This window comes from Tigriopus californicus, chromosome 7, assembly GCF_007210705.1.
Source record: "Tigriopus californicus strain San Diego chromosome 7, Tcal_SD_v2.1, whole genome shotgun sequence".
Taxonomy (NCBI): Eukaryota; Metazoa; Arthropoda; class Copepoda; order Harpacticoida; family Harpacticidae; genus Tigriopus; species Tigriopus californicus.
In genome coordinates, this window is record NC_081446.1 from 14869927 (window position 1) to 14893985 (window position 24059).

Here is a 24059-nt window from a genome sequence, read left to right on the forward strand (position 1 = left end):
TCCGAACTTTCCCGAAGCAGACATTTCAAGTACTTCAAACACGTTAATCTAGCCACTCCTCTTGACCAAGACTAAAGACGGTTCATGGTATTTTGCTTGGCCACCTACCTGTTTGTTTATCGGCCATATGCAACGTGTAGCCTTCAAAGGTGACACTTCGACTCCGGCCTTTGGCAGTGGACGCATACACTCGAAGGAAGAGCGTGGAATCCGGTGGCAGACCTCTGGCCAAGAGTTTCGGGCTTCTGGCCGTGATGTTCACCACAAGTTGATGCTCAGGGAGTGTAAATACTTCCATATGGAATTCTTGCTTTAATCCCGAGCTAAAGCCTTCTCGACAGTCCACTTGCAGACTGTCTTGGGTCTGGTTGGTAAGTGTGCAATTCTTGGGAGGATCTGGGGGACCTGGAACGAACAAGGATACAAAAATGAGATCTGCCACTCAAGGGAGGGAAATGTGCATGCAGAGGAGGGCTTTGTATTCACTCTTATTTTTTAAGTCCCCGATCGTGGTCTTTTGTTGAAATAATCGAATTATGTGCGTAACTAAAGACATTAGAATTGGAACTCGTTTTGCCTAGTGTTTAGAGTGCCAGGAGTTTAGTAGCTCAATTCCTATCTGATATCACAACCTAAATGAACGGAATCTAATGTCTACGAATTCAGTGCCTATACAACAAGGCTAGTTTTTCAAAGAATCAGACTCATTTCGGATCCAACTTTTTCTTACCAACATTATATAAGAGGCCAACCGTGGAAGTGCATTTAAGGCCTGGGATCTTGTTTTTCTTTGTCTAAAAAAGTAGTTTCTTCATATCCCCCCCCCTCCCCTTCTCTTCCCTTCACCAGCCCGAAAAGAAAAAAATCTGGGACTGGGGGACCTTTTCCAATTCCCCTGGATTTACTGATTCTTGAATGGGGATTGGTGTGTGGTCCGATGCCTTTGCGTTTGCCTTTTGGAGCTTATGCCAGATGTCTCCTCTGGAGGCGTGTTCTCTTCGTTCTGTTTAGTCTTCGGGTGTAAAGTCCAATGTAAGGTAATATGGATATTTATTGCAAGCTTAGAACAACATAAATTCCCCCGAGGCTTCTTTGGGTGACCTGGTTCGTCTCTCCTTGGAAGGAAACCTGGCCTGGATTCAAAAGCAGTCATGTACGTACTACAGTGCGTACTTGGTGGCAATGTGTGCCTTAGTACTTGCGAGAGAGGTAATATGTTTGTATCCTGCCAAGATAATAGGGGATAGAAATAAATGTAAACTGTTCAAGAATTGGAAATGGTTTTTTTGCTTCGTCTCCTGCACAAGGCCCCCACACCCCAAAACAAAATGGCACAATTACGGCCTCTCGGCAAAAACAGCAAATTTCGTTTTCTTCTCTCTCTCTTTCTCTCTCTTTCTGTGTCTCTCTTTCTCGAGGTAATAAATCATTGAAGATTTGTAAAATGTCGAGCGAGCAGGAAAAGCAAACTCCTGTCTGGATCCCTCTCAACCCTGTGAGCCAGTGGGCCCTTTGTACTGAATGTAGTAGAAGAAAGTGGAAGCAATATCAAAGGATCTTGAACCCCTTCTCATTCGGGAAATATACTCTTGATCTTCTTTTTCCTTTTGTAAACATGCTGATCCTTTGCTTCCCCCCCAAAAAATGAAATCTATAAACTGGATGCCAAATGCGAGGAAGCAGAACGCTTCCATAAATGTGAACAAGATTCTTGGGCGGGGTCTTTCGGAGAAAAGAAACAAGAAGACCAAGTTGGCCATAAAATATTCACCCGACATAAGCCGCGTGCCAATTTTGTGCAAAAATTGCCCAATTTTCCTTCTCTCTTGGTCTGAGCAGCGCGGAATGTGTTGTTTGTGCTACAAGTTTTTTTTCGTCCTCCACAAAAGTCCATCCACCTTGGCGATTCCACTTGTTCCCAGACGACGACAACAACAACAACAACAACAACTCCCATGCAGAGACCTCCATTGAGGATGAGAAGGTGAGAATTGGGTGTTTTCGCAACCGAGATGCAAGATGCTAATGCAAATCATGGCTGGGATTGCAATGCTTGGAGTGATTCAAGGTAAGAGGAGGACAATCCATAATGAATGAATGAATTGAAGACAATTTTTGTGCAACAATATTATTGTAGTTCTGTTCTCAAACCAGCGTTGGCAATTTTGACTTTGCAAGATCACCTCGTCCATCGAGGTGACATTCTTTCTCAAAACTTCGAGTCTGGAATACCTTTGAAACTTGCGAAATAATTTGACAAACGTAAACACTTGTAAACACAACAAGCTTTTCGTCCTTGTGGACAAGAATATAATGGAGCTGAGTAGCCGCAGAGACCGCTTTAAATTCATTTGACAACGTGTGCCATCTCATCGAACCAACTTCAAAGCTAACCAACCACCCGCGTCACGATTCGCTATTCCACTCTAGGCTCGCTTTTTTTTCCTACCACGAACCAGCCAAGCGATCAACCAACTAACCAACTCAACCAAGAGCCCATGAAAGTTGGGAGTCGGTAATTACTATTGAAAAGTTCCTCTTGTGGCTTGAGGCTTCCTCTAATCACGGACTCTAGGGGGACTCTTTGCTCTGGCCAAACCCACCAGGGTTGCCATTTCATTGAGCCCTTTCCTGTCTAATCCCTAGAGGATAAACATGAACTCGGGGATATCATGAACAACGACCTTCCAGCCAAGTGGGTTAGCAGACCTGAAAGATAGACCTGTTCCGAAAACAAGCCAAGGCTTGAAGTTCGTTAATCATGTTGTACTTGGGTGGAGACATATGCTTTTTGATCAGGCCCAAACCCTCGTGCCACTTCGGCCCCAATCCATGGTGTTCCCAAAATGTATAGTATATACATTATGAAGTGTAAAACAAGACAAGAAGTGTCTGCCAGTGTCTAAATAATTTTCCACCGTACCTGCAGGGATGACGTGGAACACACACGGAACCACCTGTCTGCCCACCAGGTTACCAGCTCGACACAATACGGTTCCATAATCCATTTGCGATTTGGGCACATATGAGAGGAGCGAAGCGGAACCTTGGTTGGTATAGGAATCTCTGGACAGGTCCATGCCTCCACTGGACGTGTTGAAGCTCCAGGAGAACACGTCTGCCTCAGGATAGGCGTCCACTCGGCATGAAATATGGGCCGTCTCCCCTTCGGACACGCCGTAAATCGTTTTCTGATCTTGCAAACAGATGGGTTTGTCTAGAACAAAGGGGAAGAAAAAGAGCGATCGTCAAACACACACGCTCAATTCCAATCAACGGTTTCAGCCCTGTGCAAATCTGTTGCACTTTGACCATGAACATTCCACTTCCTGGTGCAAAATGTGAACACAAGAGGACTGGAGTATTTGCTCACTAGATTAGTCCAGCCTTTTCTTTGTATGTACAATGAAAAGAGGAACGAGAAAATCCCTGCACGAAGGAGGGATTTACTTTTTTTCATCAAAGACAAAGATTTCCCGTTAACAATAGATTTGGGCCATGACAACAATGATATATTTTCACCCTTTTAAGAATGAGCCTTTGTTCCAAAGGTGTAGTAGCATTTACGTAGTATATGCACTCTTGGAGTAAATGTGGTCAAGATACTTGTGGTTTAGAGAGTGTTGCTGTGTGCTTGGTCATCGACACTCTGTGGGACTGGTTGGCGACCAGGGATAAAATCAAAATGAAAGGGGAGGAGAACGGGGGGAGGGGGGGGGGGGGGGGTGACAGGGGTACTACTTGATGGTTTTAGTATCCTCCTGTTTACACACACGGTGGTCAAGGAGATGGAAATTTATGGGATTGGATCCCTTGGACCACTGATGAAACTCCCTCTTCTTTCCATCCTGAATCCGACCCGAAAAAGGCACACGGGGGAGTGTCCTAAAGGTGGGAATGGGATTTGGGTAAATTTTGCTTTCTTTTCGAGAGAACACATTATTTTAGAGCCGGGGTTCAATATTGTGTTATTCACCAAAACGTCCGTGGCGTAACTTTTTCTGGCAACCTCCGCATTACAATATTGTATGGAATTCAGTAGAAGCTTTTTGCAACCACAATCTCCATCCACGCACACTAAAGCTTCTTTCCAATATGGCAAGAGTTTCAATTTGATGATCCTGTTTTTGTCCCATTTCATGGGGGCATATAAAATGCCCTCAACATGTTTGTGCTATTGCTCAACAATGAACCGACCAACTTTCACGTTGGTTTGCATTTACAGTTGTAAAGTAACATCAATGTAGTCCGCTGCTGATCCAGCGGGAACCGATGCAGGAAGCCATGGAAGCCAGCAACAATGATCAACAGAACCAATCTTTTATGATGGCCGCCAATTGTAAATCCTTTGACAAAGGTCTCGCAAAAATTGAATGGTTGCGGATCAAAAAGCACCACAATGGACCATCCAACCAGGAATTGTTTCTTTTGATTTCTTTCCCAACCAACCCACCACTGGGTAACTGAGGCTGCCATCCAGTCAAAGCATACTTCACCACACAAAGTCGCAAGGCTCATTTTATAAGATTACCAGTCTCATCTCAAATTTGAACTCGCCTCTCATGAACCTTTGTGTATGACCTCTTTCCCATGATCCATGGTGGCGAATTTGGAGAAAACGAGATGACAGTTTTTAGACAAACTTACACATGATTGTGACCACGACTGGTTTGGAGACCTGGTCACCCTCCACATTGGATGCCTCACACGTGTAACTCCCAGCTTGTTTACGAGTCACTTTTTGGAGGACCAAACTTTGATTGGAAATGATGATCCCATTCGAAAGATCGTGAACCACTTCCTCGCCCTGCAGAACGGAAGGAGAAGTGTAAGATATGGTTGTCAGACCAACTGACGATGTCTAACCGCATATTGGGATTGTTTTCGGACCGGAACCCGAGTGGAAAAAGCCAGACGGTTCCTTTCCTTCTTTGCTTTTTCTTGTCAGTTATTTTGCCCGACAACCGCCAAATTAAACCTGGATCATGCATGTAAGAAAACACTAAAGGAAGGCCAACTACCACCATAAACCATTTGTTCCAATGAAGTCATAACCATTAAGGCAGTGTGGCTAAAAAGAATTATTTTCCGCTAATCCATAGAGCCTATCTTCATTCAATCCAATTAGTTCACTCTCTCTTCCGAATTCAGACTTAGCGCTGAATTGGATGAAATCCACTTCGTATTCGTTAACTTCGATGACATAATGACAGCCATTTTTGCTCTTCAAAATGTCATCAATACAATCAGAGTCACGCAAAATAATTGCCTTGAATCGCAATCAAGAGTAAATACGCTATCATCCTTGGAGCATGGCATTTCCAACGCATGATGAAAACTCGAGCCCTACACTTCTGGTCACCTTGTTATGTGATGGGGGGTTATTTTTTGCATGAAGAATGTCAAATAAATTCAGTGTTAGTTTTAGTGCAACTTGGGACATTGAGCGAGCTCTCGGATTGCCATGAAACCGGAGTCATGGGATCAAGGTGGAACACTGTAGGCGGAATATGCATTCCAACTACCTTTTTTTCAGTCTCCCTACTTCAGCTGGAGGCTTCTGATGGGAACGAGTCTTGAGAGAAATATGATCTCATTTATCTAATTTAAAGGATTTCGGCCTCGGATGCGCCGGCGTGCACCATGAAAAATTGAAATTGGAACCCAACCCAAGTTTAGAGGGGCTGCGGACGTGAATGGTGGGAAAACTGCGCTTCGACGCCTTGCACCAAGGTGGTCAGACCCGAGCGAGTTCGAAGTGAGAGGTAAAGAAAGCAATCGCACCAAGGTCCCTGGGTCCCCCACGCGATTATGCAAATATTCCAAACACTCCGAGGATTTCTTCGGGAACTGAGCTTGAGGTTGGAGTCTGGCGTATTTTTCCATTTCACCACCTGGTCTTGCCACCCAGCTTTCCTCCAAGTCCGGAAAAGTTCATTCCAATGAAGGAGTCAAATATTTCGTAGCATCGATCAATTTCGATATCAATCTTTTCCTTCACCCAACTTGGACATTGCCGATTCGTCAAACTTTCAAAGAAATATTTTGCACTCTCTACTAGCTCCCAGTAGGAAATATACTCACGTTGTGCCACCAGGTAAGCTTGTAAGCAGGCGGATTAGCCTTTATGGAACATGAAAAGTAGATATCATCGCCCTCCTCCAAATCCGTGGGATTGACCATTCTTCCCAAGGACAGTTCCACCGTGGGCGCAACTGTAAATAAAAGTTCGGAAAGTTATGATGAGACTAGGGAGATTGCACATTTCAAATGCAGGTCAAATGAGACAAGTAGAAGTTTTGGTCATTTTCCTCCCGAAAGGCCAACAGGATTGACTGCGCTGCGTAACATTAAGGAAAGTGTACGGACCGAAAGAGACGACCTGAATGAAGAAATAAATAATTCACAAGGGGTAAATCAACCAACAGAGGCCAAGCTGCATGCGTGGGTGCCTTTGATCTGGGTATGTCATGTGTTTAATCGCTTCCATAACTCAGGGTTTTTCTTTGTACAACCTAATTGATTGGCGTATAGCTCGCCCCAAAATTGTTCCAACATATCACGATGATTGGATCAATATTGGCTCGATGTGAATAGATCTGGATTCGTGAAGACCATCTTCATTCCATTTACATATGAATCTTGTCAGGATGAGTATACCTGACAATACAGCTAGCTGACCGATTGCGGTGCTCATGTATCAAATCATCGGATTGCTTCAAGCTTTCTAACGTGGCCGTACTGATGTGTGTTTTTTCTAAGAAAGCTTATTTAGTAATCGAGTTGTTGAGCTGTCGTGAGTGATGTTGCATGTTTCTAGACCTCTCACGCTATCCAATGATCTTGAGCTCTTACTTATTGAAAACGGCCTTCATAACAAAGTAAGCGAGAAAGTGTCGAGGGCGGATGAAAGGTCGTGAACAGGTTGACGATCGCACGAATGTTAGATCAACTGGTTGCCCTCGAATTCGTGGTAAGGTATCTGTGTTCCAGCGAGAGGGCAAAAGCGTTTCTCTCGAAACATATTCTGGTGCAAATGCGTGGTTTTTGAGCTCAAATGAAATCCCCAGGGTTGCAGATGGTTTCAGGGTCAGAAAACTTGACATGAACGTGGACGTGAACCGTACCCTCCGCGTCATGCAGGGCCATGAAATATTTCGTTGTTCCCGGCCCAGGAAATGTTGGCTTGACATGCAAACCATCATCATCATGATCATCATCCAACAATGCCTTATGGGCTCGTTAGAGGAGTAGGTTTGGTGATGGCTGTCCAATGTGTACATACTCGTATGCCTGTATGCTCTCAAAGGTTCATGGCTTCTAGTTAGGTTGGAAACCCATCATGGTGTGTAACCCTCATAAAACGAGGGCCATTCCCAATCACTGGGCTCTGCCGGCAAATTATGACCTCATTTGGCCAGGAAAGTTGCCCATAATACACAGATAACCGCCGTTCTACTACGGTCAGCGGGCTCAATCACCAAACTAGAAAAAGAAAGAGAGCGAGAGAGAAAGAGAGAGCAGGTCTTGTGGCCTCTTCTAGCCTTTTTGGCCTCTTCTGCCGTTCTCCGTTTCCTCCAATGTTCGTTCAATGGAGAGGTGGAAGAGGGATTCACCCAGCCAGAATATCAGAAGTTAGTGTGTACTCAGCAAATAGAGATTGGCAGGAAACCCCCCAACCAACAACGACCACCGACCACCAGCCTGACGCTCGCTAAGCTCAAAATCTTGACTGACCAACCGAAAACCACCGGTAAAACCATGCGGGAGGCTTGAGTCAATACTGTCGATGCATCATAGACCACAACGAGGGAGGCACATCAACTTTTATCGTCATCAACATGGTACAAACTTTAAGCATACCGCCTCTCTGCAAGGAAATCTTGCAAGATGAAAGGTTCATCTTTAATGAGCCTGAGTTTTATGTTTCGCTGGAGAAAGGTTAGTGCCGCTCATTATTTTGAATAATTGATTAGGAACTAGATTTGTGAGGCATTTTTAGTTTGCTTCTGATCGCATATTTTTGGGTAAATTTACATTTTGTTTGGAAAATTGAAGAAACCAAGGAAGGGAATGATGATAAAGATAATTTTCTAGCCGTAATGTAACTGAATGTTGCAACACACAAAACTCAGACTTTAAGAGACGGTTTTTTTTAAATTTCAAGTAGTGATGAGTATATCCTTGAATGATCCTGGTCTATGTATAAATTTTCAGACCACCCTGTAGTTGTGGCACGAGATAAAGGATATCGACGTGGCTTTGTTGTTCCCAAGTTATTATGTGCTTTTTACGGCCTTTCAGGTTGGAAGTTCGGCCTTCCTTGACCTGATACGTGGCGCAGGCTTTGGATTCATCTTGATAACAATGAGATTTTGGCCATAAAAAAACAGGGCGACATGTACCAAAATGACTTGCAAATAGAGTGCCATAAAACTTGTTTCCCGAAAGAATGAAAGCAGCACAAAAGGCAAGGACCAAACAATCACTTGTAATGAGCCGTTCAGTTAGAAATTGGATCGAGGCGTGTAAATAATAAGCGAGGCGAGCAGAGCTATTTTCTACCAACCAACCATGCGTTTGATGTGTTTATGGGTTCTTATATGCATATCACAGAAGCGAGAAGATGAATTGAAAGCTGGAGTCCCGAGAACTGGCTGGAATGTGTCTCTGCTCAAGGCCAGATAAATAAATGTGGGCGCATTTTTCCCAATTCTGTCGACCTTGCCAGATGTTTAGTGGAATGGGACAGGAGTTTGCCAGCTAGTCAAATCCAAGGTATTGCCGTTATGCCCCGTGCCGTTCCCCCCATGTACAGTCCGTAAAGGGCCAAAGGGATTCGCTCAAAAATTGCCAATCCATTCGGAATTGACTTCGCGGACCCATGTACTAGTATGGGCCAATCTACTTTCCCAACATAACATAGATGCAGTGCTCGAATCTGCCGCAAGAGAATAAATACTCACAGAACACCTCAAGTCGTTTGTAGTCCTCGACGATCTGTGATGTGGCGGTGAGGAGCTCCTCGTTCGAGCCCCGACATGTCAGCGTTTGTAAGTGGAAATTGGGTTCGGGGATTAGGCGAATCCAACTGACAGTCACGTTTCCACCATCTAAGTAGGTCTGATTGTAGGCATTCAGAGGTCTTAGATCCTGGGAAGCCCCGCGGTGCCACTCGATACGAGCGGGCGGGTTCGAGCCCCACACTTGACAAGCGATGGCGTATTCTCGTCCCGCTGTCAAGGGATGATTTGGCATCTCGATTTTGGCACCTTGAGGTGGAACTGGAAACATGATAAGTCCGGATTAGTGAAAGTTAGTACCAACACAAAGAGGTGCGGGATGCTTTAGGGGGACATAAACCAGGTCATTGATCTCGTTTGAGACGCATTAGCAGAGAGGAGAAGAACTTGTTGTAGAGATATGCATCAACCCTAAGCCTCAAAGCAGGAGCATTTTATGAGCTTGTAAAGCCCGAGATTTCTCTGGTTTGTGCAAATATTATTATTGCCCCGTTGGAATGTTGGACCGACTTTCACGGCCTTGCATTCGGATAATGAGCCATTTTTTGCACGTGCATTCTCATACGAATGTACTGGCAAAACTGCCATTACTAACAACGTACACCATATTGCAATTCCTCGAGAGACTTGCTTTAGAGTACTTCATCTAAGAGAAAGCACTTTGATGCTAAGACGATTCTCTCCTTTTGAAAAGTTACTTGTCTCAAAACGTGCATTACCATCGCTGATTTTCTGATAGGTACCATGATAGATACCAGGCATGAAGTGGAACTATTATGATAACATGAACGGTCTTGTGAAGAAAATACAACTGACTCTTTGCATTGCTTTATACATACGGATAAGTATTTGAATCATTCTTGTCTGCCGTTATTCATACTTAAAGTTCTCTTCTAGCGAACTCTTTGCAATTTTTCATGAACGTTCAATTGGAACGAGATCTGCAAGTTCGTAGAATGCCAAGATCGACATGGATGCATATTACTGAATGATATTGCACACTCTCACCGCAATCGTAAAAATAAGACGGAAATTAAAATGCAATGTCCATCACATCAAATACAACTTGGGTTCTCTTCAACTAACGACGCTCATAATTGCAATGTTCTTAAAGTCCAGCTGTAAATATCTATCCACAGTTCAATATTCTGCCATTTACAAAAAGCATCAAATTGATATAAAAATTGGACCAATTTGGTTCCAGTCCTGCTTTCAGGGTTTCATAAAGCATATCTTAATATTTCGTTGTGGAAAAATTCACTGAGATCCCAATTCTCTCTCTTCATATCTCCTCATTGATGGATGCACTTTTACGTAAGGAACTTGGAACACTGAAGGCAATTCTTCCCTTTCACAGAAGATGAACCTAGATCCATTCTTTTCTGCTCGCTGTCTCAAGCGTCTACTTACATAACATTTTGAGCTGCACCGACGTCTCCACGGGTCTAGTGATATTGTTGTTGGAGGCCAAGCATCGGAGTCTGCCTTGAGTGTGTTCCCGCTTTAATCTCTCGATGTAGAGACCATTTTTGATGGTTCGCTCGTAGGTCTGCTGATAAGTGCCATCAATAAGCTGGTCGTTCAAGTACCAATACACGCTGGGCAAAGGCCGACCTGAGGAGAACAAAGAGATGATGACGTTTTTAAAATGGAAGTGGATAAAAAAAAGAGATAGAAACTTATGTAAAAAGGAGACGAGATATTACATTCAGAAGAGATTGGATGCACCCACACTCACATAGTAGTGATGAGACGACATCTCGGGATTTCGATTTGACTCTCAAAACTCGACACATGATGAGATGTGTGATAAAAGGGGAAATGTGCGATGCTACGAATCTTTGTCCATTTAATCCAGCAAAATGGGATCAATTCAGTTTTTATCTCTTGGCACACACTTACACTTACTCCTAAACGTACAAATAGTATTGTCCCCTCTCATGTGGTATATTGGGTTGAAAGGATCTCGATGAATATTTGTCCATTGTTTGGAACTGATTCCTTATGATTATGGTTGTAAGCCAGGGCCATTTTTATTGTATAAACCGATTTGAAGGGCTCACTATCAATTTCACGCAACAATCCATTATCTCTAATCTACGTTCCGAGTCATCTTTATGCTAACTTCGCGTTATGGGGGTGTGTTTCAAACGTTATTCTTAGAGCCTCGTTTGGAACTATGGACCATCGACCTTTCCGTCTCACTTTGAAGCCATGATTTGTCCATCGATCAAGTGCAAACAAGCATTTCATGGTTCTGGCGGGTCCCTCATTTATATACGCATGAAAATTATACTGTGAGAACAAGGTAAAGAAAATGTTAAAATCTTGCTCAACATGTTGAAAGATGAAGGGCATACACACACATCCGGCCTTTGCTACTCGGTTGGAATTAAAATGCCTGGGATATTCTAGGCTCTCCAAAAGCTCACATGAAGCTGGATCGAGTAGAAGATTCCATCTCCGTTCCGGGAGAATAAAAAGCTCCACAGTGATCCCCAAGCAAATGATTCGTCGTCTTTGAGAGGTTCCTGGATTAAGATATAGTCACTGGATGGATTTTGTCCCGTCTTTTCTTTTCGACTGGAAATTTCGATGCTTCGTATATGTTCCTGAGATTCCCACACGATTGCACATATGTACGTATGATGAACTCGGCCGTATAACTCGGCCCAATTTTATTTACACACAATATGGTTTTCCTTTCCCTTTGTACTCCTATTTACCACATGATTCTTTCTAGTTTACAGCAATCCAGAGAAAAACACGAATCATATAGGTAAATGAATTTCGTCTACTACATCTCACGTACCATGCACTTACTAGCTCTTGACTACTTTAGAGGAGCTGCTGAAACTTCGCTCGAATCTATTCACTGATAAGCGTAATGGAACTGTCACCAAGGTACCTGTTGAGATCTTCATCGTTGGTCGTAACAAACGCTAGTTCTCATAAAGCTCCCTACACCATCACTGGAAGAAAGTGCCAAGAGGCCTTCTAGGTTCCAGGCTTGTTCGTGGCAGTCTTTCAAAATTAATGATGCCACTCAGACGAAGTAACAACAACAACAACAGCAACAACAGTAGCAGCAACTCGACCAGTATTTTTCGTTCTTGAAGTTGGGAATGTTTCCACGTACATTCATAGTGAGCATTTCACTCTTGAAAAGACCCGAATGAAGATGTTCCTGAATATGTTCTTGTTGTTGTTGCTGAGCTCTGGAGTGTATGTAGTTTGTTCTGAAATGCAGGCTGGTTTCCATTCATAAATGATTAATTAAAGACATGTTCTGAATGTATGAAAACTTTTCTTGTCGTTTGGATCATGTCAGAGCTCGCATTGCGATAATGGAATGGGATGGCTACTCCTGCGGACCCATTCGGTCAAGAGCAACATGGACTATTACAGGAAAGGCTTTTATTTAAAGGGGTATCTTTAGATGACAGTAATTTATTTCTAATAACTGGTCGGAGGACATACAGAACCCTTGCTGATATTTCTTGTATTGTCTTGTGACAATCCCTAATTAAAATGGGATCAGTTTTAATCAACTGCATTAACCTCTTTAAAACATTGCCTATTTTGAGTGAATGGATGCACAATCCACGATTTATCTGGGAGCCAGACGAAGAGTGAACTTTGTACTTCTAAATTGGGCTGTGTACCTTCCTTTTTTTAGAGCTCACGTAATTGTGGGAACCTGACTGGATTTTCAGGGTAATCTGATGTCGGGTAAAAAACTCGGGATTGGGTCGCAGCGTTGGATAAACGAAACAATAACTTTATATTTTGATGATTAAAAGTATTCCGCTTGAGGGTTGGTTGAACGGGAAATTTCATTCATTCGTTCTTTCATATATTCATTGTAAATAGAAATGAACGGAGAGCCCGTGGCCTTTCATTTTCTTCAATATTCTTCTTTCTGGATCTTTTCGTTGCCTTGAAGCACTCCTCATTAATCAAAAGCTTAAATGAATATTCATGGCTTACATTCCTAATCTAGTTGTTCGGACGGAACCAAGCTCATTTGAATAGTAAATGTCACATTGCTTGAAAGAAACAAATAGAACTTCAAATGCACTCTACATCAATTATTGCGAACTTGAGGATAAGTGACGTAACCTCACATCCTGAGCTCCAGGAATGTCATTTGGGAAGATATTGATGCGGAATTTCAAGATTCTCTGTATACATCTCATTTTTCTCGAGAAATGCCATCACGAGTGACTACTTAAGGTGAGGTCTTCTCTGGATCAATCAAGTTAGAGGAAAGGTGCTTGAAAGATGAACGGCTGCTTTCTACCATTCCAGTGGTAAGTTGCTTACCAAAAGATGAATTGCACACTTTCAGTTCATGGAAGAAGAAAGGGAACGATAGAGATAGAAAGAGAGAGAAGTAGCTGTTGGTTTAGAGTTGAATATTTGCACTTCTTAGAAGCATTATTGACTCTCTTCGCACAGTTTCTGAATTGTTCCACGTCCTTGAAGGCATCGACGGTTTCTTGGAAGGGCTCATTCCAGGTTTATGAGCAAGCGTTTGAACAAGGAAGCCAACAGGCATTTCAAAAAAAAAATCCACCTTTTCTGAGAACCACCTACGAGTACAAGTCTCACCCTGGAAATTGTTGTTCTTGTCAAATAGCAATTTCCAAAAGAAGTCTCTCTCTAGCTCTAGCTCTCTTTATCTCGCTCTCCCAACTTCAATGGAGGTCGACTCTTGGATGCGAGTAGGTGTGTGTTTACAGTGAATGGAATAGAGGATCTTGGCTGGAATTGGGAGCTTCAAACCCATATCCTCAGCGGCTAATCCTCTTCTTTTCGGGTGACTAACTTTGGTGAGAGCTATCCTTGCTTTCTCAAGGTAAGAAAGGACCAAGTTGAATGTAGTCAGGCCGAGATGTACCTCTGAGCTGAGGAATGGACTTTAGACCTTTTTCTCTCTCTCTTCTTCCACTTTTTTGAGAGCAAAATCATAATCAAATATTGCCACTTTGAGGACCCGGGAGAGCAAGTCAACCAAGAGGCCCTTTTTCTCTCTCGGTTTGACCTCCAGAGGGATTGCTTTCAATCTTGGAGTGACATCCAATTTGGGCAAATAAAGGGCTATTTTCTCGCGGTTTGGACCAGTATTTGACAGGTGAGGGCGGTGCTTGCTTATCACGTCAGCCTATCAAATGATGTTGGCACACGTCAATGACATTTGGAATTGGCATTTTGCCAAGGCAAACTTGTTGGAAGTTTGACAAGAGTGAATATCATGGTCAAATTAAAGCTCTGAGCTGGCACCTTTATCACATTAAATAGATGGCCTTTCAAGGCTAGAGTCAACTACAACTCTGTATTCACAGAAGTTCGGTTTTGTTATCAAAGCTTTTGGTATTGAATTTTCCTCCACTTCGTTAGAAGATTGTTTGTGCCTTTTTTTCGATTTAATTGGATCTTGTCATGCAATCCAGACGAGTGGAAAGACGGGAACACCTCACATAAGCAACAACTGGTTGGTTCGCCACATACTAGTAGAATTGGGGGAGTCGAACGGTTCCAAGAGGGAAAGGTGGAACATAAGAAGTATAAGACAGGTTCTTCGACAAATTGGGTCTGGTTGCATTTCAAATTTCAAGGCCGCTGGCCTGGGCGAGGAACGGGATTTGTCCCGAGGCCTGACTATTCAGACAATGGTGCCATGGAAGGGCTCTTAGAACTGGGGGAAGATATACACGTTTCAGGTCGTTCCATGAAAATCCAACTCTAATTCTCCAAGTCAACATAGTCGTTTGTATCGGGTGTTTCCTTTGGCCTCAAGGGAGCCAGAACGGAGGGCAAGGTACGTAGCACGTACGGACATACCGGGCAAGGTGTTCCACCAACGGAGGATGGTCCTCTCCCTAATCCTCCTGTAACAGGCAACAAGGCGTCTCCTTGGGCATTTGTGTGTTTTTGTGTTTTTGCCACAGGGAGGGGAGTGAAATGGAAATTCCAATAACCAATTCTCTCTTTTTAGTGTTTTGGTCTGGTTAGTAGTGTGCGTGCGAGAATGGGACATCAGCCAAGTGGAACAGGAACAACGTAGGAACAAATGGGTTTCTTGTCGACGTTGTCCTCGTTGTTCTCGTTGCTATCGTCGCCCTTGGTTTGCTTTGAAAGTAATAACATTTATGAAAAGGAATTTTTCCTCCCATGGAACGTGACAAAAATGTTCCAGGTCTCCGTTGTTAGGCCTCCATTTCCATTTCCTCCTCTTTTCTGCAGGCAAATTAATGAGACACATTGTGGAGGATTCCGTTTGCCTTGAATCCTCAAAACCCGGGCAAATACGCGCACCTATACATATAGGATATTTACCCGGAAAGTACCTGCAAGACTTGTTTGCTCTATCAGGCTGTTTTCGAACCAATCGAAATGGTGCTCCTTCCTTTCCTTCCAATCTGGCCAACTTCACTGTTGCAACAAATGTAAGCCACGTCGTCCCAATTCAAAGCATTTATGTCCCTTCACGAGTGAGTGGACGATGGACGTAACTTCATTGTTCCACATCGTTCTAAGGGTTCCATAAGTGGTCCAGGCACACTCAGAGAAAGACAGAAATGGGTTCTTGAACCAACCAACCAACCAACCAACCAGCTCTTCTCGATTGTAAGGAAACAAAAGTTTTTCGTATTTTTCGTGATATGCAACCAACACGCAGGTTAACTCGAAGGCTTCCAACATATTTTGAGCCTTCAGTGGTCCAGGATCCAGCGTTTCCCTGATCTCGTGTCTGCGACGAACTCTGGGCAATTGTGCTCAGTCATAAACGGAACCCAGTTGTTCTAATGTTCCACTAATGCTATGGACAAGACCAAGTTTGAGAATGAGAGAAGGCTGTTCCAAGTGGGAGAACACTGGTCAAGACCACTTCAATGCTCTCTCGAAAAGTACGACCCACTGTTCCGTTCCACCATTCAAATCCATTCACCTCAGTTGAACCCACTTGCTGCGTGGTACGAAATAACAAAAAATCTAACGAAATTGTTCCTATTTTGGCACATTAACCTTGATCATAGCTGATGATGATGATGACGACCACCACCACTTGGCACACTTTTCCTCTCCCTGCTGTATATCAAGTGAATGATGCTTCTTGCTTCATCATTTATTCCTTCCAATCGTTATTCGCCAATTTCCGGCCAAGAGAATCCATTTCGTTCCCTGTTCCCCACCGTTGATCCATAATCCTTCGGCCTTGACTCTTCTCGTCGCATTAATTCTTTCTCATTAACCCTCGTCTCATGCGGTGAGATAGCTTTGACGAACCCAACAACGAATATTCACCCCCACCAATCCAATGAGACACTAGCGTGATTAGAGCAGATTTTAATCTTCCCAGGCTTAGGTGGAATGGTGTTTTCTCATTCTCCCAAAAGAGACGCGAACAGGAACTTTGACACGAGCGTGAGAATAAGTTCGGGTCTAGCTTCCCAAATGAAGAAAACAATATTAATGCTTTAGTGGCTATATGGTGAAATTTCCGTGTCAATAACACCTCATCCATACCTAGTATATACAGTTTGGCCTTGATGAACTAGACTGGGTTATAATCCGGATTTAATTGAAGCTTGTATACTCTTGGACAACGCTTTAACTGGATCCAATTAGGCTAGTATGCTTGTGGCACGTGGTTCGATCCAAACACTGATGTTTTGGTTGCTCCAGTTTCAATTGAACTGCGGCTAATCTTGTGGTCAGAAAACAAGATAATGGTCATCTTATCTCGAGCCTTGACATAATGGGGTCTGTCTGTGAGCCAGAGAAAGGTGAGACACGTTCCAATCCGCAAAGTTTGCCAAAAAATCGGCACACACACCATAACACACATTCCTTGGCCGAACTCTTTTTGGCGAGGAGAAAGGGGCCCCTTTTTTCTTGCCTCCTCACTCGGAAAGTGAGCGCGTGTTTGGGCAGCACCAAACTTTTTCTAACTGGCTATGTAAACACTAATGAGATTCGTATTTTCCCAAAGGCATTTGCTCCATTTCTTTCACTTACTGCACAACCACCACAACACAAAGAAACAAACTCTGCCCGAAAAGGTTTGGGAAGAAAAGTGGAAAAGACGAGGAAAGTTCCTGGCCACCTCCACGGATTCCGGCAAAAAGATCACCCGTTATTGATTCACTGATACAGAGAATGCTCCGCACTCTCCGAACACTACATTTGCTTAAGGTTAAACGCTGGTATCTATCTACCAATGAAGGGTATCTGGTGTGGGCCAGATTAAAAGCACCCATAACAATAACAGGAGATACTGGAGAGCCTAAAAGCATCTTGTGTGAGGCCGCTTTTTCTTTGCGGTATCAATACAAAATGCCATTTTATCAAGTACCACCCTCGACCAGATGTTTCGCACGATCTATTGAGAGTTAGGGCGACATTGCCCTCATCTTTGGACGTCAAGTACACAGTTCTTACGTACCCTTCTCAGGTGCATTAAAAATTGAGCACGATGAATCAGATTGTGCTCCGCAAAACATCTCTAAGAATGGCTCCTCCGAATTCGTTTTCTTTTCACATCCATCCTACGTATATATTGTACATTAGGCAGGATCGTACTCATACTGTACGTACGACTGAGAGAAACTGACCGCACTAAGATACATATTTCAGTGACTTGAGCCATTAGTACGACCATTCCAGCCACAGCAATGGCCAAAACCATAGATGGATATGACAAGTACCCTTGGAACGCCATTGCCAGAATGAAGTTGTATCACATTACATGCTCTTATTTCCCCTCTATTGAACATGAAGGGACGCAAGCTAAGAGGGGGAAAAATAGGGCTTTCTCAAAATTCACTATCCACGAAGACCAAATTATGCTCGTTCATAATTCAGCCTCAGGATGACCCTCCTTTGGATTGGAATCTACGTAGAATACGAAGGCTGGGCCAGCCTTTAAGTCAAGGCATGGATGGATACAATGCGTGGAATAAACGACCACCCACGCACAAGAGTCTTGACGATGAGGTCTTGATCGTGGTTGGACAAAACCAATAACAATGTCACCAATATTTGGCCATGCAGGTCATGTCATTACGAGTGGAACACATCTGTCTTTCTCTTTCCCCCCTCCTTTCAAAGGAGCCCACCATTATTGGAGAAAAAGACATTCCGGCCTTTGTTCACACTGAAGAGGGGAGAGGACAAGGAGAAGGATCTTTAAGCCAAGGTGATCTAATGCCAAAACGGTGTTTTGTGACAAGTTGAGGAGACAAACTGGCACTTGGCCATAAGAAGGGAACGGCGTTAAATATTCACTTTTTGCACTACTAACCACACTTGGCTCCGAGTGAAGAAGAAGAAGAAGAAGACCCATCCATCTCCGACCGATGGTCCCATGGCTACATAAATTCCAAACGAAGGTCGCTCCGAGGGCGGGTAATGCTTGGAATCAAATGACAAATGGCGGTAATTCATGGCATTTTCAAATTAAGTATTCAAACTTGAGAGAGAGGGAGGAACCTGCATCCTCTACCACCACCCTATTGCTCTCACTCAACTTTGCCTCTGGAGTCACTGGGGAATTCAATTGCATTCTTGGGCAAGACACAATCACCCGGGACAAGCTCTGAATTGCAAATGAGCGACGAAGACGATCCTTGGAATGTTGGAACCATTCGCCTTCGTAGCTTGTTAGTCTCTCACCTCTGAGACTTGGAGACTTAGGGACTTGCAAAGGCAGGAAGACCATTACTGGCAATTCTTAACCCCCAGGCGGGACCTGCATTGGCCAACTAATGAAAGAGCTCAAAGGGTGTATGTATGTGTGTTGGGGGGGGTCGTACTGTAAAGGTAGTACCGTTTTTAATTTCTAGAATTTCATGACTTCTACGAAAAGCCAGAAGTCTGAGAAATTTCTATCTCTGAACTGGTCTCTGAGTATTCTTTTACAAAGTAAGTATTACGTTTTGGACGTATTATTGCGTGTTGTTCGTGTTCAAATGGTAATCTGTTGAATTTTTGAATGATAATATCAAAAATAAAAAAATTGCCTCACTAAGATCAGAAGCTTAATTATTTTTCTCATAACCAAAATTGGACTGAAATGAAACGAATGGATTATTGTAGCTTTTTTGGCTAAAACAAAATTGAATAGAACCTGTATTTGAGTGCCATAACTCCGCACAACATTCCTCGATGTGACAGAACATGGTCTCCAAGTTCGACATTTGAAGAGAAAATGAAAGCTCGTTTCCATCTCACGATTATGATTGCTCCCGAGGTTCTTCACCCTTTATGGCCCTCAAAGAGGCTTCTGTGGAACGATCCCGGTCTCAGTATTCTGACATGTTCCCACCACTACAAGACCAAAAGCGAGTCCTTGCTGCTTGTGCAAAGACACACACGCCCACCCTAAAACCGCCTTATCACCGTTTTGAATTGAGAAAGATCAAGAGCGAACCCGGTCTGTCAAGCAAACGAAGGGCTTTCCTTTCTTCAAAGTTGTCGATCTTCACTCAAGCGTGGAAGGACATCTCAATGGAGAAATTGGAAATATTAGACCCGTTCTATGGGGAGCATTTTGCAGAACACTTATTGTTATGTATCATTACCCCAAAGAAAAGAGACCATGACCATCGATCGTATTGGAGATGAGTGAGTGTGGACCATCGATGAGAGAAGTTCCGTCGGGTTGATGGTACAAATCAAATAATCTGATCAGGTCCCTTTGCCCTGTTCCAAATGCGCTTCATATGGCTCAAAGACCGATAGGTTGAAGAGCGAGGAACGAACCATTTCCCATTATTGGATTAAAGTGAGGTTTACCAACAAACTTGGTCTGGGGGCGTCGTGCACTGCTCTACTTTTCAATTACGCAATGGGGACAATGGCTGAAATAATTCATTACCTTTTGGGGGCCCAGTCCCACCTGGATCCATCTCATTTCAAGGGGAAAAAGAGCGAGCTTCACTCTTTGGGGGCTCTCTCTCACTATGACTTAGTTTTGGTGCATGACTCTCAAGGGAGACTTTGGAGGTTCCACAGACATATAGCTAACAGAAAAGAGGCACACTGGAACAGTGTAGAATGGAGTGGCTGTTGGATGGAAGGGCGCGGTCCAACTAGGTGGCCTCAAATCCACTGAGAAACAAATTTACCGCCATCCTTGGGACATTTTGAATGGAACAATGGCTATTTTCTGTTCATATACCTACTTGTCCCAAGCTACTAGCTCTTGTAGCAAGGAACGAGGCTGAGTAAAACCAGACAGATGATTGTTGATTCAGTCGAAACAAAGATTGTCATAACTTGTTGCTGAATGACTAGAACAAAAATGAGAAGACTTCCTCTCTTGCTTAAGGAATGATGTCTTCTTTTTCCAAGTAATTAAAAGACGAAAATGGTCAACCCATGAGACTGAATGACAGTATGTATCATTCCTAGTTAAACAACAAATATGAAACTATGTGGACCGACTTGGATTCCGATCTACTCAAACCACAAAAAAGCCACCAAAACGAAGCACTTTTTTACACGTTACCACTATTCGCGCTTCTCCGGAATTCCTCTAGAGAATACCTGAGAGCTTTTAGACTCACTTTTATGTCGTCTCTCAACTTGTCGACTGCTTCTTCTCGAGCGAGCAAAAAATTTAAAACTTCAATTGAGTTCCAACTTTGGCTAGGAATAGAATTTCTCTCCCACTCACTCTCTCGTTCTCGAGTCACAACTCAAAAGAGATCCGCGTATCCAGTAGTTGAACTTTGGAGGAGATTTGCTCCTCATCGAACTTGAGAGTAAAAGGACAGGAAGTTTGTCCTGAAAGATAGGACAAGGATTGCCAATTGATTGCATTCCCCCCTGTCATGAGAGACCTTGTTTTGGCCTTGTTTGCCCGAGCTCTTCTCAAGCCCAAGAGTACAACCGTGGACCCGAAATTACCAAACCAGTCTGAACTAATGTCATTAAAGCTCTTATGAGAATGGACTTGAGTTGGTCTGCGGGGACTTGGACCCGGGAAATGGGTTAATTTTCTGCCTTTAGTACTACCAACCAACCACAAAATGAAAGCCAGCCGCTACACCGGTACAGCTGCTGCCTACCAAAGAGATATATAGGGATCCTTTATTCTCATGAGAAGCCAATAGGAGTTAATTTGGGAGCCCGTGAGTCTACACCAACGAGATCAATGAATACCCATTCGAAACTTGAAACTAAAGAAAAGAGTCTTTTTAGCCCTTGAATATTACTTCACCTGGGAAGTAATATCTTGTCTGAGGAAGTGCTTGGCAGACATTCTAATTTCTTGTTGTACCTATATACCTATATATAGGTATTTCACATCTATGACGGGGCATACTAATCTATTTAGAGGAGAAAATTTCATTAGCTCATTGGGATTATGTAAGAGCCCCCTAACTCGGTTGTGCCTTCAAAGGTTACCTAGAATATTCAAGAACTGAATACCTAATCCAGCCTCAACCCTCACGCTTTATCGTTGCAACCCAAAATCCTTAATAGCTCAAATTACTGGAGATGGGGAACCCACCAAATTCACGAATTGGTCAATAGACCAATTGAAAACAGATTCTCCCCATTTTGAAAGCAATTTTACAAATGGACGTGCGTCAAAATGGATCATCTAATCCATCTAGATCAAATTGGAAAATTGGTTTGTTCGGAGAGACCACCAGAGACCTTTCTTTCTTTCCCTCCTCATCTAACTGATTATTTGACAGTCTAGAACAATTCATAATTCTCGAGGCCAATTTCGGATTGCCTTGCTTCCCCGTCATCGCCTGGGAACAAGGGCTAAAAGTGTTCCCGTTTGAATTATAGCGTTGGATCATTTTCAAACCGATCTAAAAAAAATCGGGTCTTACCTCCAGGAACGTTACACTCCAAGGAAAGACTCTCGCCCTCTCGAAATGGTCCAATTCCGACGTCGCCTTCCACTTGTTGTCCCCTGTCATCAATAATCAAGGGTTTTTGGGGTGGAACTGAAAGATAAGAGATACAAGAGGAATGTCATCGAGAGTCAAACAAGACGAGAGAGGAGTGGTTTAGAATTCTTTGGAAGTCAAAAATTGGATTAGTATCAAAGCCAACTCGAATGGATGCCGGAAGTGAGTGCGCAAAGTGGGCCTCCAATTCATCTTAATCTCGTTAGAACGTAGAGTCGGAATTGAAATGGACCCCTCCTCTTTCTTCATGGATGCTTTCAAGCCTCAATAGACAGAAAGAGCACTCTTCTGTGGCAGGAAAAGGAGGGAGGGTTCGTCATCAACATTCTAGCTCGTTCTCTGGCTTGTCTATCATTCTTTGAGGTAAACAGATTTTACTGTTGTACTAGGTAATGATGGTTCACTGACTTTCATGCTAATAGCACTTCTAGTATTAAATATTCTTTAGTTTCTGCTTCATTCTGATGATTAGCCTGAGTTGATTTGAATAAGCTACTAGTCCATGACAGTTTTAAACCTATTTGGGAGCATGCTCTAGTCGATTAGGGCTCAAAATTTTAGGATGTGGGCGAAGGCCAATTCAAAGATTTTAATGATTGTTCTCGGATATCCTCATGGGGTCCACAAAAGGTGAAACAGGACTTTCAAAATGAACTCAACGTGAGCAAAGTGAGCGACTGGAAGAGGAACCGTTGGCAGCAGGCCACTCTAACATGAAGGGTACAGTATGGCCTGAGGAAAAAAAAACAGGAGTAGTGGTGCTCTTCAATATTTTGCATAATTGGTTCTACTGCATTGCGACAACTTTGTTGAAAGTGTTTCGTAGAGGAAATTCCGGCGCTCTTGTGCGAGAAAGATACCTTCGAGATTCCAATAGCCCCGAGCACAAGTGGAAAGGAGACCAAGGGAGAGACCGACCGACGTAAAGAGAGAGAGAGAATTGGGAACACAGTGATCATTTCCAGTCTTGGACCTGTCCGCGATCATTCAAAGGCAAACAGATCCAAAGAAACAAACTCCAAACTACTCTTAACTTTGGAACAGACTTTGGAACAGAATTCGCGCACAAGCTTTTCAAGACTTAACAAGCTTCAGAGTACAATCTTGGTTTAAAAAGAGCTCATCTTGTTCCACTTGGGTGCATGAATGTCGCCAAATAGAAGGAGGGCTGATAGAATTGGAACTTGGAACAGGTAAAACCTGGGTTTTATGAGAGTAATGATTGGGAACAGGTGAAGAGCATCACATTAAAGGAGGGACATGGAACACCCATTCCTTTCAAAAACATTCAGACTTTCACGGTGGAAAAAAACTCTTGTGAAAATGCTGGATCTGCAAAAAAAGGAGGCTACCGAGTTCCAAACACAATGATGCAACAACAGCTCCATGTTTGGACCTTGGAACGTGGGGAAAAGGTGCATCATGGACTGTCCTTATCTCTTGATGGGCATCTCGGGGAACTTTTCTGTCTAATTTGTTCCTCTCCCCCCCCCACACACACACATCGTTTGCTTTCAAGGCATCTTGAGGCTAGCCCGTACGTATGCACCTTCTCCGTACCATCTCCATCCAGCTTCAACTATCCATGGGTTCTGCTTTTAGGCAATGGCTTCCTCAGGTGCAATGAGAAAGAAAACTCCCCATGTCTTTGAAAATTATGGACTTCTCGAGTACTTGAAAAAAACGTACGTTCCGGAAGAAGTGTCTTTCGTGTCAGCTAGCTAAATGGATCGAGCCTCGCTTCCTTTTGCTTAAGAAGTCTCGATTCCACTGACTCTAAGTGAAAAGAACTGGTCCTGGGAAGGGGCCAGGTTTTCCCTTACTTCAGTTTTCAAAGCTTGGTAGGAACGAGAAAACTTCCCTTCTTGTACCAAGTTTTGGGACCATTGATAAGGATCCAAGGGTGTTCCATCATATTGTTTTGGACCCTCGTGGCAATCATATCATGAAGAAGGACTTAGGGTTCAGTTGAAACGACTCTCGTTCCACATAGCCTTTTTGTAGTACCTTGATCTGAGCTCCCTTCTCTTGCTCTCGTTGTTCCATGTTCCAAGTTTTATGCCTTACTTTCGGTGACTTGATAACGAGAGGAGAT

General features: G+C 43.4%; 1 protein-coding gene across 1 annotated transcript in view; it reads right to left on the reverse strand.

The window, feature by feature from the left end:
- Positions 1-24059, reverse strand: part of LOC131883259 (roundabout homolog 1-like) — a 47881-nt gene that overhangs the window by 9666 nt on the left and 14156 nt on the right. The window contains exons 4-10 of the mRNA XM_059230695.1: positions 21884-22000; positions 10434-10637; positions 8967-9284; positions 6085-6215; positions 4648-4807; positions 2924-3217; positions 109-405 (exon numbers count right to left, since the gene is read on the reverse strand). Of these exons, the coding sequence (XP_059086678.1) occupies positions 109-405; positions 2924-3217; positions 4648-4807; positions 6085-6215; positions 8967-9284; positions 10434-10637; positions 21884-22000 (1521 nt within the window). The remainder of the gene's footprint in view (positions 1-108; positions 406-2923; positions 3218-4647; positions 4808-6084; positions 6216-8966; positions 9285-10433; positions 10638-21883; positions 22001-24059) is intronic.